Below are 18,696 nucleotides of genomic sequence, written 5' to 3'. Positions count from 1 at the left end.
ATGTGATTATATTTGTTCATTTTCAACACCATGGAAGAATATATCCATTTTTATGCAAATTACCTTTTAAGCTGCTATGCAAATTATATTGTAGCCCTATCTGCTTAAAGAGTTAAACATTGTTTTAAGCTGTCAGGGAGGATCTTTAGACTTTCTCTGCTTTTTTGTATCTTGGACACTTATTTAGAACTGTGTTTCTATTCTTTTCATTGGTTATAACTGTTGATTGTACATAATGTTTAAACTATCCAAATATCCAGCTTCCGTTTCCACGTGGCTGCTGTGAAATGGCTGGTTAGAAAGCCAAAGGTCTTGTTTTCCAGCCCCTAAGAAAGAAGTAAAATGCCAGGTCACTTTGATCTCAAAGCAAATTGCTCTCAACAGGTCTTAATATCTATGTAACTGAGACTTTTTTTTAAATTGCCATAGTGCAGAAATGTTTAATTTGAATTTGACTATAGTCATTTTCATTCTTTTTCTTCTCCGTTAGAATCTCTTTCAGTGAAATTCCAGTTGTTACATGGCTTTTCTTTTTCCCCTGTTGAAGATGGAAGGAGATGAACCTGCCATGCTCCTGAGTCCTTATTTTAATTGTTTGGTAACTGCGCATTATTTTCACATACCGTCTTTAAAGGATGATAGCAGCAGTCTGCCTTGCCCTGTTTTTTTAAGCTGTCTCACTACATTTATAGACATTCAATAACTGTGTCATGGTAGTTCTAAAACCCTATGCTATATGTCAGGTGGATGTGGTTTGGAGCAATGTAGTTATTCCTGTGCTATAATGATGGTAAGTAGGGTTTATTTTATGCTACTTCAGACTGCTTGAATGGCTGATATGAAATCTTTTCTCTTAAAAAAAAATAGGGGGGGGTGGCTGGGAAGGTAGCTCAGTGGTAGAGTGCTTGCCTCGCATGCATGAGGCTCTGGATTCAATTCCTCAGCACCACATAAGCAGAAATAGCCAGAAGTGGGGCTATGGCTCAAGTGGTAGAGCGCTAGCCTTAATCTGAAGAGCTGAGGGACAGTGCCCAGGCCCAGAGTCATGCCCATGACCGACAAGACAAAAAAAAAAAAAAAAGGTCTTTCCTTCAGTGGTAGAGTGCCTACCTCCTATGCCCCAGGTCTTCATTACTGCCACCATAAAAACAGACCAAAAAGAAAACACATCTGCTTGCTCAGTGATACATCTGTTTTGTTGAAGGACAGATTTTCAAGGTAAGGGAAAGGTACAATAAATAGTCACTGCGTGTGTGTGCTTGAGCACACATGCCAGTACTGGGGCTTGAGCTCAGGCTTCATGCTCTCATTCAGCTTTGGCTTTCTATTCATGGCTGGACCATGAGTCCACTTGGACCATACCTTCACTTAAGCTTTTCCCTTGTTATTTGGAAATCAGATGGCAGATGGCAAGTTTGTCTACCCCTGCTGGCTTCAGATGGAGCTAGGATTACAGGTGCGAGTCCATCTTTAACTGCTTCTTTTATAAGTGTGTATTTAATCAACACCTATTTCTAAATTTTGCTGATCCATTCATGTCCCCACTTAAACCAAAGCATCTCTAAATGAAATCCTTACATACGTGGTGGAATGTTTCTCCGTTAATGATCAAAGTTAATTAAAGTCAATTAAAACTTAGCAAAAATGTACTTATTCTAGAACAATCTAGTATTCAAATTCAATGAAATAGTCCTAAAGAAAATAAGAAAGATTGGCTAGAGGCTTGGCTGAAGTGGTAGAACCTTTGCCTAGCAAGCCAGATGTCCTGAGTTCAAGCCCCAGTACCACACCCAAAAAAGAATTTGTTAATTGAATTTCAGAAAGAAAAAGGAGAAAGAAAATAGGTTGATTGAGTTTGTTATAACTTCAAGAGTCCATTCCTGTCCATCTTGCTTCCCATTCATTGCTAGGGTGAGTTTTTCAGGCCACATCTTTGGTGATTGTGCAGAAATGGGAATGGCTTCCTTCTCCTTCCTTTTCAAGTGTCCTAGACTTGTGCACCAAAATTAGGTCATACCTTTAGTGTCTTGGTCTTTACTGTAAGCCTGCCCTTTGACAATCAGGTGCTAATGATTGTATTTTTTACCAAAACCAGCACATTAAGTATTGTCATATAAGTGTTCCTTCTAGGTTGGAAGAAGTGATTTTCTTCTAGCTCAATCATGTTTGAGTGGGTGTTAGTTCCATCTCTTCACCTCTGCTTTGTGAATTCATTGAATTTGCAGAAAGGAATGATTTGAAGTAAGTATCAGGTTTGCACAGCCCCTGAGCCCCATGAGCCTAATCCCATGTAGCCAGTCCGTCCACAGCACAGGACCTGGGATGAGTTTTGTGTCCAGCGAGCTAGTGTTGTGTTTACAGCTCATGGGATGAGTTCTACTTTAGAATACCTTGGTGCCCAATGAATATTTCCTTTTTGGCACCAGACCTGAGGTCTTGTAGAAGATAATGTGGGAAACCACTGCCTTTTGAAGACCTGTTTTGGCTAATCTGTGCAAACTATTACAATATTCATACTACTTGTGTTTTTGTTACATATGAATACTTGGTAAACAAGAATAATACTTCTGCAGATAATTAAGAGTATGTGATACATTCTGAGTTTATCTGGTTGTTTTCTCTTTAGAATTACATATTTAAACAAGATAAATAAGATGTCTTTTAAAATCTTGTTTAAAATTTAACTCTGATTTTTCTGGCTTTGAAATCAAAAACCCATGGTATAAGGACAGGGCAATATTTGTGTTCTTAATTTTCACAAAAGCTTTATGTATACTCTATAAATATAGATGCTTAGACAACACTTCTTGAGTTGCACATCAAACATACCATTGTACATTACAATGAAACTTTGTAACTTAAGGGTATTATATATATATATATATATACACATATAAATACATATATATACACCTTTGTAACCTTTATATTGTAAATAAAAAAATTGCTTTTAGACTTGTAATTTTTTTTCATTTTTTACAATGTTGAAATAGTTTCAAACCCACAGGAAAAATCAAAATCAGCGCAAAGAACATCAATATCCCCTTTACCCATATTCCCCCATTGACATTTTTTACATTGTTCTAAAACCCTGTCTTGTCTTTTTCTGGCATAATACTCTATCACACTTAGAATTTCTAGTGTAGGGTCTGGGAAGGTGGCTCAGTGATAAAGTGCTTGCTTTGCATGCATGAGACCCTGGGTCCAATTCCTCAGCACCACATAAGCAGAAAAGGCTGGAAATGGTGGTGTGGCTCAAGTGGTAGAGTGCTAGCCTTGAGCTGAAGAGCTGAGGGACGGTGCCCAGGCCCAGAGTTCAGGCCCCACAACCGACAAAAAAAAAAAAAAAAGTTTCTAGTGTATCTGGGTTTCGTGATGCTTAGCTGTAATCCCAGCACCACACACATACAGTAAGGACTGACCGCAAAGTCCAGGCCAGCTCTTAGACTACAAAGCAAGTAGACTAAATAGTAAGACCTTGGATCAAAAAGAGCAAGGAGGGCTGGGAAAGTGGCTCAGTGGTAGAGTGCTTGCTTTGCATGCATGAGGCCCTGGATTGGATTCCTCAGTACCAGATGAACAGAAAAAGCCAGAAGTGGTATAGTGGCTCAAGTGGTAGAGCACTAGCTGAAGAACTGAGGGACAGTGCCCAGGCCCAGAGTTCAGGCCCCACGACTGACAAAAAAAAAAAAAAAGAGCAAGGAAAATGTGTATAGATATGCATACATATGCATCTGTATTGTTTCTAGATGGTGTTTAGAAACCATGGGCTCATACTGTCCATTCTGATACATATACAATCGAGTTTCCAGCTGGGCACTGGTGGCTCATGCCTGTAATCCTAGCTACTCCGGAGACTGAGATTTGAGGATTGAGGTTCAAAGCCAGCCTGGGCAAAAAAGTCCCTGTGAAACTCTTATCTCCAATTAACCACCAGAAAACCGGAAGTGGAGCTGTAGCTCAAAATGGTAGAGCACTGGCCTTGAGCTGAAGAGTGCAGGGACAGCGCCCAGGCCCTGAGTTCAAGCCCTACAACTGACAAAAAAAATCTAATATCCCCTTGTAACCTGATTTCCATTATTCTCTGTACAATTATTTACCCAGTGTACCTAGTATCTCAACCACTGAGACTTCTCCCCTGTCCTGACACCCTTAGCTGCCTCTGTCTACCTTGTAAGTAACATTTTAGCAGTGAACGGGGAGAGGGCAGGGAAGCAAAAGGAAGGAAGAGAAAGCACTTGCATCATTTTTGCCCTCAAATTTTTTTTGTATCCTAAAAGGGACTTGAGGACAAATAAATGAATTTCCTGCCTCTGGTGCCACCGTGAAACAGCACAACTCCACTCTTTCAACTAGGTTTGATTCTAGCTGCACCACTTTCTGTGTGAGGTAAGCTGGACCGGTCTTTTAACAGCCTTTGAAGCTTTTGATTCGTGGAGAAGAGGGAGTGACGGGGAGTTTCTTAGGACGGTTAGAAATGATCAACATTCCAGCCGGGCGCTGGTGGCTCACGCGTGTAATCCTAGCTACTCAGGAGGCTGAGATCTGAGGATCGAGGTTCCAAGCCAGCCCGGGCAGGAGAGACCGTGAGACTCTTATCTCCAATAAACCACTAGAAAACCGGAAGTGGCGCTGTGGCTTAAGTGGTAGAGCACTCGCCTTGAGCTGAAGAGCTGAGGGACAGCGCCCAGGCCCAGAGTTCAAGCCCCACGACCGACAAAAAAAAAAAAGAAATGATCAACATTCCAATTATTTGGTTATCAGCCACTTATTCTAGGTGACAGCTCGGTTTTCCTCTACTTCTCCAAAACTTTATTACAGAATGAGGAGGGTAGAGCGCTTGCCCATCAGGCATGAGGACCTGAGTCCAAACCCTAGTACTCAATGTAAATTCTACAAAATGAAAGGAAACTGAAGGAAGGGGTGGGGCTGGGGGGGAGGATGATAAAAGGGCTAAGTGAATCAGTGAGTCAAGACGTATTCATAAACTACTTTCTTAAATGGCAATTGCTTTGTAGAACTACTTAAAAATCCCTAGTTACTGCTGGGGGAGAGGAAGGAAGGGGGGGGAAGAGAAGAATGTGGGGGTGTAGCTCAATGGCTCAGAGCTTGCTTAGCCTGAGGGAGGCTATTTTCCATCCTAGCGCCACAAAAAGAAAAAGAAAAAAAATAAAAGAAACCAAGTGGCTAAAAACACCAGGTTCCTAAGAAGGAAAATAGAAGGGTTGGGACAGGATAGACAGGGGAAAATGATGCATGAGGAGCAAAAGAGAGGAGTTCAGTGATAAACACTATGAATTTGCAGATAAACTATCTCAAAGACAAACAGCTGTCTTAAAAGAAGCGTCTGGCAGAACCCATCCTTTGTTTAAAAGGGAAACTCAAATGTATCTATGGCATAATGGCACACATTTAATCAAGCGGCCCACCTCGCTACCTTTGGGCCCAATTCTTGACCGCCAGGATGACGGACTAAACCAGGGGTCCAGAATAATGGGGACACTCATCCTACGGCAGGGTAAGGCCACACCTCCACCTGTATTTTCATCCTAAATACCCCTGACGTTAGATGAAGGATAAGGGGGTTCTCTACCGCCCCGGCTTCCACACAAGCCCCAGGCACTCAATGCACACGTGACAGAAATTTCCAGGGTTCTCACAGGCTCGGGTTTAGCGAGGTTTATTTTAGTATAACAACACGAAGCAGGGAGCGCACAGCCAGCACGGGGCTCGGAGGGGCAGCTTTGATGACAGCTGGGAAGATGCACGTGCTTTATTCAACTTCCTTGGTTTCTACCTCCTAAAATCGTGGCTAACAACCTCCAGACCAGGCGAAGACCTCTCTGGAGTCTCACCGGCTCGAATTTTAAAGCAAACGGGGCGCTGGTGGCTCACGCCTGTAATCCTAGCTACTCAGGAGGCTGAGATCTGAGGATCGAGGTTCAAAGCCAGCCCGGGCAGGAAAGGCCGTGAGACTCTTAACTCCAATAAACCACCAGAAAACCGGAAGTGGCGCTGTGGCCCAAGTGGTAGAGCGCTCGCCTTGAGCTTAAGGGCTGAGCGGCAGCGCCCAGGCTCAGAGTTCAAGCTCCACGACCGACAACACACACACCACAAGTGGCTGCATCTTAGCTAACTAGGGACTGAGTCCCCACTGTGCTGTGGCTAACGCCATGTAAAAGCCAGCCCGGGCAGGTACTGTCGTTCCCTACGGGCTCAGGGAGGTTTGGGGTTACCACGGAAGAAAACCGCTCCACAGAGATGCTTCATTCCCGCGGGATCCAGGACTTCCGGTTCCTGCCTCCGCTCGGCCCCGCCCCTGCTCTCTCCGTGCTGGCGGCGGCGGCGGCGGCGGAAGCGGTGCCTGCACTACTGGCGGTGGCCACCGGGGGGCAGCCGCGCCGCTCGGGGCCCCACCGCTCTGGACCGCGCTCATCGCTAGTCCTCGGACTCGGCCCCGGCTGCCAGCGGCCGCCCTCCCCGCGCCCAGCGCCCACCCGCCGGGCTCCCCGCGCCCGACCCAGCACCGCGGCTCCCGGGGCCCCGACCGAGGCCGCCAGCAGCGCCGCGGGTTGTGGGGCGGACCCAGGAGATGAAATGACAACGTCAACCCTCCAGGTACGGTGGCGCGGCGTGGGCCAGCTGCGGAGGCCGAGGCGGTGCGCCCGGCCGGGCCTGCGGGCCGCGGAGCCGGCCGACGGCCTCCCTCCCTCCTCGGAGCCCCGGCCTCGCGGCCTCCGCTCGGCCCCGGCGCCCCGCCTCGGTTTCTCTTGAAATCCCCGCGCCCCCGTCGCCGTGCCCGCTCGGTGCTGGGGCGCCGGGGACCCTGCTCCGCCCCGGGCCCCCGGCCCCTCCTCGCGGCCCCGCTCCTCATTCATTCCCGACCCGTGCGGGGTGGAGCCCGGGCGGCGCCGCCTGTGCGGGGCGCGGGCCCGGCCTGGGCTGCTGTCAGAAAACATCCACACGCGCCCGCGGCCTCAGCCCGCAGTGGGAGCCCCGCAGCCCTCCGCCCGTGACCTTGGGCTGCCGGCGTCCCGGGTCCCCGGGTCTGTAGAATGGGGCGATGCGTGGCGGGCGGTGCTAAGCCGGCGCACGGCTGTGAGCGCTGCGCGGCGGGGCCGGCGCGGCCGCGGCCGGGGAGGCGCGGACGCTCGCACCGCCCGCGGTGGGGAGCCGGCCCGGCAGGCGCCCGACAGCGAGCCAGACCTGACCGTGCACCTGCGCCGGGACCCAGCGGTGGGACACCGCCGAGCTCTGACTCTGAACGGTGGCTTTTGTTTGTTTTGTGTTCAGTTTTTTCTTTTCCACGGCTTTATTAAGGCTTTACCCACGTCCAGCACCATCTACCCACGGAAAGGGCACCGTTCTGTGCTTTTAGCATATTCAGATCTGTGCGACCATCACAAGTCGCTTTTTACACCACATTTTCTTTTTCTTTTCTTTTTCCTTTTTTTTTTTTTTTTTGGTCGGTCTTGAACTCTGGGCCTGAGGGCCGTGTCTGAACTCTTCAGCTCAAGGCCAGTGCTCTACCACTTCCAGTTTTCTGGTGGTTAATTGGAGATAAGAGTTTCACGTTGAGGGCTGGGAAGGTGGCTCAGTGGTAGAGTGTTTGCCTCCCATGCTTGAGGCCCTAGGTTCGATTCCTCAGCACTACATAAACAGAAAAAGTCGGAAGTAGTGGCTTATACATTTTTATCACCCTCCAAAAGAAAACCCCATGCCCCTCAGCTGTGGCTTGCTCTACCCTTTGTCCCTCCAATGCCCAGGACTCCCTAATCTGCTCAGTGGTCTGGGTGGATTTGCCTATTCGGGACTTTTCTTATGGGTGTGTCAGTCATGGGGCTTGAACTGAGGGCCTGGGGACTGTCTCTGAGCTCTTTCGCACCAGGCTAGCACTCTACCACTTTGAGCCACAGTGCCTCTTCTGTCATAGGCTTTTACATCTTTTAAATGGTCATCTAAAAAAAAAAAGACACATGAAAATAATCTGAAATTCAGATTCTGGTGCCTATAAAGTTTTATTGAAACCACATTGCTGCTCATCTATTTACATACTGTCTGCAGCTGCTACATAGAAAGAGCGAATAGTTGTTGCAGAGACAGTGTGGCTGACAAAACCTAAAATACTGTCAGGGGCGGCAGCAGGCAAAGGTTTGATGCTTCGGAGATTGAGGCAAGGATGGAGAGTTCAAGACCAGCCTGGACCACATAGTAAATCCTGAGCTAGCTGGGTTGAGATCCTGTCTCAACCCTCTCCATCCCATATGCCCCCAAAGCATTTATTATCTTGTCCTTTTTCCTTGCGTGTGTGCATATGTGCATGCTAGAATGAGGCTTGTACTCAGAGAGCCTTGGGCTCTCCCTTAGCTTTCTGGCTGGTGGCTTATCCTCTACCACTTTAGCCACGTCTCCATTCCAGTATTTGCTGGCTAATTAGAGATGGAATCTCTCAGACTTTCCTGCCCAGGCTGGCTTCAAACCTGTGTGATCATCCAGGTCTCAGAAAGTAGGACGCAGGCCGGAGCTGCCGATCGATGCCCACCCTGCCAGCGCCTCTTCCCCCTTCCTTGGCCTTCAGCCTTTGCCACAGGCGTTACCAGAGATGTGGCAGCGCTGGCAGCATTATTGTCACGTTACTCTCCTGTTACACAAAGCGGTTCCTCGCCATGGACGGCTTCCAGCATGAGAAGACAGAAGAGGGAAATGCTTGAGGATCGGGACAGAGGGGATGGGCTGCGCTGCCCTGCCGCGCCTGCTGCAGAGCTGAGTCCCTCCTTCACCATGACTGAGCCACAGGAACTGGGGGAGGGGTTGTTGTGGGTAACAAAGCCACCCTCCCCAGGAGGGTCAGGTCATGGTTTGATTGGGCTGGAGCTTTGGCTGCAGTGAGCTTGGCCACCAGATGACTAATGGCACACCAGGTGGAAGAGAATGCAGGGCGTGTGGGTGGAGAAGCTGCAGGAGTTGGTGTGGATGTCTGTACGGAAACTTGAACTCAGGGCCTCCAGCTCCTGCTAGGCTTTCTTGCTCTCCATTGGCATTCTGTGTACATGAACCATACCTCCAGTCTGGCATTGTGCTAGTTAATTGGGGAGTAGAGGCTTAGATTTGTCTGTCCAAACTGTCAGCCTCACAATCGCAGCCTCCTGAGTAGCTAGGACTAAGTGTGACCACCAGCACCGCTTTGGTTTCTAAAAGCTAGCGGCGGCGTGGTGCAGGTGCTTCTAGCGGAGCCTGAGGCAGTGGCCTGTAGGTATGAGTCTCCCCAAGACCTGGCTCACTCAGGGTAAGTCCGGGGACAGGCCCCGCTGCCGGCAGCTTGCCCTGGCCTGGCCCCGAGCCTCCTTCCACATGTCCACTACAGGCAGGCGGCCGAGGAAAGCTTGGCCCTTTGGAGCCTAGAGGAGCCAATCGGGTCTGGAGAGGGTTAGCTGTGCCTGGGATCCATCTTGAGGAAGGCCTTTCCTAGTGCGGTTTCTGCACCTGTGCAGCACCGCGGCCGTGGATGGCTGGGGTTTGCTATGGCCGGGCTCGGCTCAGGCAGCTTCTCTCCCCGGCCGTGGGCTGGAGCTTGCAGCGTGTGGCTGCCCCGCCACGCGCTTCTGCAAAGGGGCGGCCAAAAGGGGCGGCCATCCAGCCGTGACCAGTACGTGCAGCCCAGCACTGACTCCTCAGCGACTGGGGTGACCCCAGAGGCTGTCTGGGTCTCCTGGGAAGCCCTGAACTCTGCTTTGCCTTTCCAGAAAGCCATTGATCTGGTGACCAAAGCCACAGAAGAGGATAAAGCCAAGAACTACGAGGAGGCGCTGCGGCTCTACCAGCATGCCGTGGAGTACTTCCTACACGCCATCAAGTGTGAGTCGGGCTTGGGGTCCCCTGGCCTCCGAACCCCACGTAGGGATGCACGGTGCTCACGGGCCACTCTCTGGGTCCCCTTTTGCAGATGAGGCACACAGTGACAAGGCCAAGGAGAGCATTCGAGCCAAGTGCGTGCAGTACCTAGACCGCGCCGAGAAGCTGAAGGATTATTTACGAAACAAAGAGAAGCATGGCAAGAAGCCAGTCAAAGAGAACCAGAGCGAGGGCAAGGGGTGAGCGCGCAGCGCAGACGGGCGCCGCCTCCGCCGCCTGCGCCCTCCCATCCCCAGGCCTCCCGCCGCCTGCGCCCTCCCATCCCCAGGCCTCGCGCCACCTGCACCCTCCAGCCCCCAGGCCTCCCGCCAGGCCTCCCGCCGCCTGCGCCCTCCCATCCCCAGGCCTCCCGCCACCTGCACCCTCCAGTCCCCAGGCCTCCCGCCGCCTGCGCCTTCCAGTCCCCAGGCCTCCCGCCGCCTGCGCCTTCCAGTCCCCAGGCCTCCCGCCGCCTGCGCCCTCCTGCGCAGGCTTCTCACGGCAATAGCACCAGAATACCCAGTGCAGCTCCCTCCATCCCTCCCCCTCCCCCCCCCCCCTGCCAGTCCTGGGGCTTGAACTCAGGCCTGGCGCTGTCCCTGGGCTTCTTTTGCTCAAGGCTAGCGTCCTACCACTAAGCCACATTCCGGGCCCCTCTCACTGTGCTTATCAAAGCTCTTTCCTGTGTTCTTCATTGGATCTGGACAGAAAAGCTTGTGAAGCCAGGTACTAGTAACTCACACCTATAATCCTAGCTACTCAGGCTGAGAGCTGAGGATTGTGATTCCAAGCCAGCCATAGGAAGGGAAGTCCATGGGACTCATCTCCAGGTTACAACCCAAAAAGCCTAAAGCAAAGCTGTTGAACAAAAAAACTCAGTGACAGCCCAGATCCTGAGTTCAAGCCCCAGGACAGTCACAAAAGTCAGAGAGAAAGAGAAAGAGAGGGTTGGAAGGAGAGAGGAGGAGTGCAGGAGAGAACGTGAAAGGAAAAGGAAAGGAAGAAGAAAGCAAGGCAGGTGAGCTGTGATGTCAGGGACTGTAGCGTGAGGTATGAGCTGTGGGCTCTGCCATTGTCCCGCTGCATAGCCCACTTCCCCTTCTTAAGTCTGATGACGCCTCCCGTCGCTGGTGCCACGTGCGGGGCAGGGCGCTGCAGTCCTCACCTCACCTCACCTGACAGAAGAGGTGGCCACTGTGGAGATGCTAGGAGACTGGTTGAGGTCCTGGAGCTGAGACATGATGGAGTCACCTCCATGCAGGGCCCGTGTCGATCCCACGCCCACGCCGTCCGAGCGCACTCAGCAGCGTCCCAGTGTCCGGAGGGCTGCAGGTGCGAGGGCGGTGTGGGGTGATTTCTGGAGGAGGATTGCATCAGGCTGACTCCCAGCACAAGAGGGACAAGATGAAGGGACAGGGGCGGGCCTCTAAGAGTGATGGCAAAGAAAGGCTGTGGCGGTGGTTGCTGCTGGTGGGTGGGGCCGCGGTCCCCTTCAGGTTTAAGCGTTATTTCTTCTCTGTGTTTCAGAACTTTGGAGTCTTTTTTTTTTTGTTGTTGGTCGTGGGGCCTGAACTCTGGCCTGGGCGCTGTCCCTGCGCTCTTCAGCTCAAGGGGAGCGCTCTAGCGCTTGAGCCACAGCGCCACTCCCCGTTTTCTAGCGGGTTTATTGGAGATAGGAGTCTCACGAACTTTCCTGCCCGGGCTGGCTTTGAACTGCGATCCTCAGATCTCAGCCTCCTGAGTAGCTAGGATGACGGGCGTGAGCCGCCGGCGCCCGGCTAACTTTGGAGTCTTGATCGTGTGTCAGTTCTGAGTCGGTAGGAACGGCTCCCGGCTGCCATGTCCACCAGGCAAAGCGTGTCTCCCTCCCTCTGGAGGGAGCTGACGTCTCTGCGCAGTTCTCTTAATGACGGAACGAGGGTGGGTTACGCGTGTTTCCTAGAGGAGACTCGAGAACCTGCCATGGGGGTTCCTGCATGCTGGCTGTGGGCCGATGCTGGGTGGCGGAGCTCCTTACCCACTGTGGGGCGTGCAGCCCCCCAGCTCCCCGGCGGAGGGCCAGCTTGTGACCCACGTTCTGTCTCCTTTTCTAGCAGCGATAGTGACAGTGAAGGGGATAACCCAGAGAAAAAGAAATTGCAAGAGCAACTGATGGGTGAGCGGCGCAGCCTGCGGCGGGGCGGGGCGGGGCGGGGCGGGGCGGGGCGGGGCGGGGCCGGGCCTTGGCCGTGCTCATGCTCGTGCGCCGTCCTCATGCTCACGCTCCGTCCTCTCACAGGTGCTGTGGTGATGGAGAAACCCAACATACGGTGGAATGATGTGGCCGGGCTGGAGGGGGCCAAAGAGGCCCTCAAAGAAGCCGTCATTTTACCAATTAAATTCCCACACTTGTTCACAGGTGAGCACAGAGCTGCCAGGCCAGGCACGAAAGAATTGCGCTTCTAGCCGGGCACCGGGGGCTCACGCCTGTAATCCTAGTTCCTCAGGAAGCTGAGATCTGAGGATCGCAGTTCAAAGCCAGCCCAGGCATGAAAGTCCAGTAAACCACTCAGAAAACTGGAAGTGGCGCTGGGGCTCAAGTGGTAGAGCGCTCGCCTTGAGCTGAAGAGCTGAGGGACAGCGTCAAGCCCAGAGTTCAAGCCCCACGACCCACCAATTAAAAGGGGGTGCTTCTGAGGAGCCGGCTGGAGCTTCCCTCCCACAGTACCCGAGCATAGATGGCCCCGCGGCCTCTGCTTACTCGCCAGGCCCGGCCTGCCCATGCTGTACCGGGAGAGGGCCAGGGCCTACCACCACCGCCAGCAGCTCCTTAGGACTCAGGCCTTATGCGCACGCTAGGCGAGCGCTCTGCCATGCACACAGTACATCCCCAGCCTTCACTCCTTGGCTTGTGGCTGGCACCAGAAACACTTTTGAGTAAGGGTAAGGAGCTGGGGTATAGGAGTGGGGAGGTAAAGTCAGGAACCAGTGGCAGCCGGTGGCAGCCGGCAAGGAGTCAACTCAGGGCAGGTGTTTAGTTCCCAGCACTCCTCTACTCCTGTAGAATGTGCTCCTCCCTACTGAACTGCCGGTGACTAAACCCTCCTGCGTCTGTCTGCCCGGTCCGCCTCGAAAGCACCTCCCTCACGCTGTGCTCTGTTGCAGGCAAGCGGACTCCTTGGCGAGGGATACTTCTCTTTGGACCCCCTGGCACGGGGAAATCCTACCTGGCCAAAGCTGTGGCAACAGAGGCCAACAACTCCACCTTCTTCTCTGTGTCCTCCTCAGACCTGATGTCTAAGTGGCTGGGGGAGAGTGAGAAGTAAGTCCCGCCGGCCTGCCCGGCTCGCCCTGCTCCCTGGAGTCCCCCTCCTTCCTGAGGAGCTGCTGAGCAGCCAGTTGCCAGGAGGGTGACATCTTGCTCATCTTGCTAGCTTATTAGTGGGGACACTGACCTGACATGAGGATGAATCTGGAGAGGAATTTGCGAGTTTTCTTTTTTTGAGTGGGGCCTGAACTCTGGGCCTGGGTGCTGTCCCTCAGCTCTTCAGCTCAAGGCGAGTGCTCTACCACTTGAGCCACAGCGCCACTTCTGGCTTTTTTTTTTTCTGCTTATGTGGTGCTGAGGAACCGAACCCAGGGCCTCATGCATGCAAGGCAAGTGCTCTACCACTGAGCCACCTTCCCAGCCCAATTTGGGAGTTTTCAAGAAAGGGAAGGAGCCAGGCATCCGTGGCTCACAGCTATTTTCCTGTTTTCCTACCTACTCAGGCGGCTGAACTCTGAGGTCCATGGTTTGAAGCTAGCCTGGGCAGGAAAGTCTGAGACTTATCTGCAATTAACAATTCAAAAAGCCAGAAGTAATTCAAATGGTAGAGTGCTAGCTTTGAGCACAAAAGCTCAGTGAGGGCACCCAGGCCTTGAGTTCAAGCCCCGGGAGTGGCACCAAAAAAAAAAAAGGGAAGTCAAGGTGTAACAGTGCACCTCTATACTAGGAAGGCTGAGATGGAATCTGAGCCCGTCTGAGTTGTATAATGGAACCTTGTCTCTTAAAACAGCAGACTAGCCAGGCGCTGGTGGCTCACGCCTGTAATCCTAGCTACTCAGGAGGCTGAGATCTGAGAATCACAGTTCAAAGCCAGCCCGGGCAGGAAAGTCCATGAGACTCTTATCTCCAATAAACCACTAGAAAACAGGAAGTGGGGCTGTGGCTCAAGCAGTAGAGCGCTCGCCTTGAGCTGAAGAGCTGAGGGACAGCGCCCAAGCCCAGAGTTCAAGCCCCACGACCGACCAAAACAAAAAATCCCAGTAGACAGGGAACAATGGGAACTGACCACACTGGCAGAGCAGGCACATCCCACAGGGGTGCTGCTTCCTACACTAGCTTCTCCCCCACACTGGCTCCTGTTCTGCAGATGATGAAGCTGAAGCTCCGAGGAGAGAAATGGCTTCCCCCTAAGCCCAGAGCTAGCTAGTGAGTGGGGTGCCCAGGATTTAGGCTGATGCTGAAGCAGGCTCTTCCTTAACACTGCATTGCTGCCAGAGGACTTGTCGCTGCCCCTACACACATACGCACGCGCACACACACACACACTTTCAGCCTCCCTAGGTGAAGAGGAGTGGTGGTGGCCAGGACCCTGGGTGGGCACTCAGGAGCACCTGGTCCTGACCCTTTGGCACTTCGCAGGCTAGTCAAGAACCTGTTCGAGCTGGCCAGGCAGCACAAGCCGTCCATCATCTTCATCGATGAAGTGGATTCCCTGTGCGGCTCCCGAAATGAAAATGAGAGCGAGGCCGCCCGAAGGATCAAAACAGAGTTCCTGGTCCAGATGCAGGGTGCGTGCCAGTGGCAGCTGCCCCCTGCTTTCCTCCCCCCAAAGCCGGCCCAGGCAGGCCGTCCTGAGCCACTGTCGCCTGGCGAGAAGCAGCCGCTCTCAGCACACCTCCTTGGTCTTTCATGGGCTTTAAGCAGATTTCGAGGCCCTTTCCACGGCCTGCCCCTCCCCGGCAGACAGCACTGAGGTCTCTTCACTCCCACAAAGCCAGACCAGGCCCTGGTTTACTTGGGCCCCTACCAGCGGTGGCCTGGGACGGGTTCAGCGATGCAGGTCTGTGCCGCTGGTTGTCTGGCTTGCTGGAGTCCTCAGTGAGCTCCCCGCTTCCTCTCTGCACAGGGGTGGGGAACAACAACGACGGGACTCTGGTCCTTGGTGCCACAAACATCCCCTGGGTGTTGGATTCGGCTATTCGAAGGAGGTGAGTCTTCCCCTGGCCACGATGAGCCTGTGACCGCCCCCGGGGACAGCCTGGCCCCATCGCTGGCTCTTCGTGGGTCTGCAGATCCAGCAGAGCCTGAGCCAAGCTGCTCATTTCCTGCTGTGTACATGGCTCTCTAGGTTTGAAAAGCGCATTTACATCCCTTTGCCAGAGGAAGCTGCGCGTGCACAGATGTTTCGATTGCATCTGGGGAGCACGCCCCACAACCTCACCGACGCCAACATCCACGAGCTGGCCCAGAAGACAGAAGGCTACTCCGGGGCAGACATCAGCATCATCGTGCGGGACTCCCTCATGCAGCCTGTCAGGAAAGTGCAGTCAGCAACACATTTCAAGAAGGTGAGAGCCAGGCGCCAGTTGCTCACACCTATAATCCTAGCTCCTCAAGAGGAGGAGCGCTGAGGACCCCAGTTGGAAGCCAAACAGGGCAGGGAAGTCTTTGAGGCTCTTTTTTTTTTTGGTCGGTCGTGGGGCTTGAACTCTGGGCCTGGGCGCTGTCCCTCAGCTCTTCAGCTCAAGGCGAGTGCTCTACCACTTGAGCTACAGCGCCACTTCCGGTTTTCTGGTGGTTTATTGGAGATAGGGGTCTCACGGACTTTCCTGCCCAGGCTGGCTTTGAACCGAGATCCTCAGATCTCAGCCTCCTGAGTAGCTAGGATTACAGGCGTGAGCTACCAGCGCCCGGCTCTTTGAGGCTCTTATGTACAATTAATCACCAGAGAAAAACAGAGCAAAGCAGTGGCTCTAGTGGTAGCGGTCTAGGCTTTAGCAGAAAAGCTGAAGGACACGGTTCAGACCCCAGGACACACACACACACACACACACACCACACACAGCCAGCGATTGCACACAGTTGCTAGGATGGGAATCTGCTTTCTCTGCCACACACACACACACACACACAGCCAGCGATTGCACACAGTTGCTAGGATGGGAGTCTGCTTTCTCTGCCACCTCCCTGGCTGCTTAAACATCTCTAGAGAGCAGGAGCAGGGATGTGTGCACCATGGCTTCAGGGCTGGGCAGCCTCTGCTTGGCCTTCTCCACCTGAGACAGACAGGAGGGTGTGCAGCACCGCACAGCACGGTGCCCCGGGCAGGGAGCGCCAAGTGCTTGCCTGCCAGATGCTCACGCAAAAGTGCCATCAGGACTTGTCCACTTGCTCTGCCGTCTGCTGTGGGCCCTGCTCTGGCCCTGGCCCTGTCCTGGGGGCTGGGAAGACAGTGACCCTTGGGGGGTTGGGAGAAGGGAACTAGAACAGGTTATGGGAGACCAGAAGTTCACGAAGCGGGGGGATGGGAGGCTGCATTGTTGACAAGCAGGACACACGGAGAACTTGGGAGCTGGCACACATTTTGCCAGTGTGGAATTGAGCGGGAAGGGCATTTTTGCTGCGGCTGTACTTGTAGTGAGACTTAGAGGCCGTAGTGAAGGGAGGCATCTGGGGCAGAAACTGGAGGCCGGGACATTCAGCCACTTTGACCTCTCGGCAGTTAGGTCCACCTCCATGGACCTAAGAACTCCACCACGGCCCGCCCTCGCAGCCATCTTTAAACGCCACCCCCTAGCACCTAGCACCGGGCGCCTGCCAGCCTGTCACACGCCTTACTTTCAGGTCTCTGGCCCTTCCCGAACCAACCCTAGCATTATGATTGACGACCTCCTGACCCCGTGCTCCCCCGGAGACCCCGGGGCCATAGAGATGACCTGGATGGATGTCCCTGGCGACAAGCTCCTAGAGCCTGTGGTTTGCATGGTAAGTGAGCACCTGGGAGCGGAGCACGCACAACTCAGGACCCGGGGTCTGGGGTCCAGGAGCAAAACTTTCTTGCTGGAGCAGAGCTACAGCTATCGCACGCGTGCACACACACGGCAGGCTGTCCTGGGCTACTGTTGTTGACAGTACTGAGGCCTGAACTTGGGGCCTCATTCTGGCGAGGCAGGCACACTAACATTTGAGCCATGTCGCCAGCCCCGTCCTGGGCTTTCATGCCCACCAAGATAGAGCAGCCTTTGTGGCTGTGGGTAGCTGAGGCCCCTACCAGGACTCTGGGGGCTCGGGACAGGCACCGCAGTAGTACGGCCTATTTGATGTGGAAGGAACTGGTAAGGAAGTGTCAGTGGCCTTTGGTTGGAGGTGGCCTGATGGCAGTGGCCCCTCACCGAGCGCCCGGACCTCTCCCAGTCTTCCCAGTTACTGTGCCTGTGCTGTCCTGGCACTGGTGAAATGGGCATACAGTTAAGGGAGTTGAAGTCCCAGCCGGTGAAAGGAAGAAGCCCCTGCCGCTGGCAGCACCTGCAGCAATGTCGGCCGCGGGCCTCTCTCGGTTGAGGCGGCGAGGCTGGCCGGATGCTGGCTCTCAGTGGCGTGCTCTTGTCTTTGCAGTCAGACATGCTCCGGTCTTTGGCCACTACCAGGCCCACGGTGAACGCGGACGACCTCCTGAAAGTGAAGAAATTCTCAGAGGACTTTGGACAGGAGAGTTAAATGTGAAGGTGGAAAGTCGGGGCAGATCCCCGGGACCGGCGGGGGCTCCTGGGCTGGTCGTGAGGTCGCTGTGGTGTCTCCAGTGCTGTGTGGCCGCCGGTGCAAGAGCAGGAAGGAAGGGCTCCGAGACCCAATGCTCCGCCCTCCACTGCGGACGTGGCTCACAACTCCCCGCCCTGCCCCGCCCCACCCCACCCCACCCCGCCCATCTGTGGGTTTAGGGTTTTTTTGTGTTGGTTTTTTTTTTTAACCTTTTTTGTTCTAAATTAATGCTGCTTTGATTTCTGTCTCATTTATAAATAAAGATGAAATCACCCAGACGAATCAAGCTGTGGGAGCCAGGACACCCCACCCCCCCACCCCAAAATGGCTCCCCCTGACAAGACTGATTCTAGGTGAGAACAGCCACCAGCCCTTCTAGGCGTGCACAGGCACCCGGGGCTTCCAGGCCGGAGATGGTTTCTGTGAGCACAGCCCTGCCTCTTCCCGGGTCCTTGTCCCGGAGCTGGTCTAATAAATCCTTTTCCCTTCGCGAGCCTCGGGACTGATCTCATCTTTGCCCCCCCTCAGGTTTTTGAAGGCCATTCTTGCTTCCAGTAAGCAGCTCCCCTGCTCTGTTGCGCTCAGCAGGGTAGGAAGGCGAGAACTCACCCCACACAGCTCTCAAGCCTGCTCCTCAGAAGCTTGCCGGGGGCATGTAAGGGTCTTACCTGACAGTGCTGTCCAGCATTGGGAAGGACTGCAATCTGCCAGGCCTGCGGGTCTGACAGTGCCCTGTACCTGTTATCATAAAGTCTGATTTCTAGCTTTAGAACCTTAGGTTAGATATTGCTGAGCCTGCATCCCTGGAGAGAGTCAATGAGGTGCTACTGAGCAGAGGCTGCTGGACTCAGAACAGGCAGGCCCCCTCTCCACTGCTGCCTGTCATGTGCTGTGGCGTGCACACAAAGCCTGGCAGAGGAGTCAGAGTTTGCAGCCTGTTCATGGGATTAGCCTTGTGTAGAAATGGGTATCCAGGGGTGCTAGAACTGAACTCTCTACCAGTAGTAAAGCCACACAAC

General features: G+C 53.5%; 1 protein-coding gene across 1 annotated transcript; it reads left to right on the top strand.

Moving 5' to 3' along the window:
* The first annotated feature begins 6,463 nt into the window (after window positions 1-6,463).
* Vps4a (vacuolar protein sorting 4 homolog A) lies at window positions 6,464-18,170 on the top strand. Its single transcript, XM_042700836.1, has 11 exons — window positions 6,464-6,618; window positions 9,744-9,855; window positions 9,944-10,091; window positions 11,985-12,046; window positions 12,170-12,289; window positions 13,036-13,192; window positions 14,558-14,706; window positions 15,045-15,126; window positions 15,267-15,486; window positions 16,763-16,903; window positions 17,534-18,170. Exons 1-11 carry the CDS (start codon window positions 6,598-6,600, stop codon window positions 17,633-17,635), a joined length of 1,314 nt encoding a protein of 437 aa, XP_042556770.1. The 5' UTR covers window positions 6,464-6,597; the 3' UTR covers window positions 17,636-18,170.
* The last annotated feature ends 526 nt before the right edge of the window (window positions 18,171-18,696 follow it).

Source organism: Dipodomys spectabilis, unplaced genomic scaffold, assembly GCF_019054845.1.
Source record: "Dipodomys spectabilis isolate Male_0828 unplaced genomic scaffold, ASM1905484v1 ptg000273l, whole genome shotgun sequence".
Taxonomy (NCBI): Eukaryota; Metazoa; Chordata; class Mammalia; order Rodentia; family Heteromyidae; genus Dipodomys; species Dipodomys spectabilis.
The sequence above is the reverse complement of the archived record's forward strand: the minus strand, read 5'-3'. Positions and strand labels throughout refer to the sequence as shown.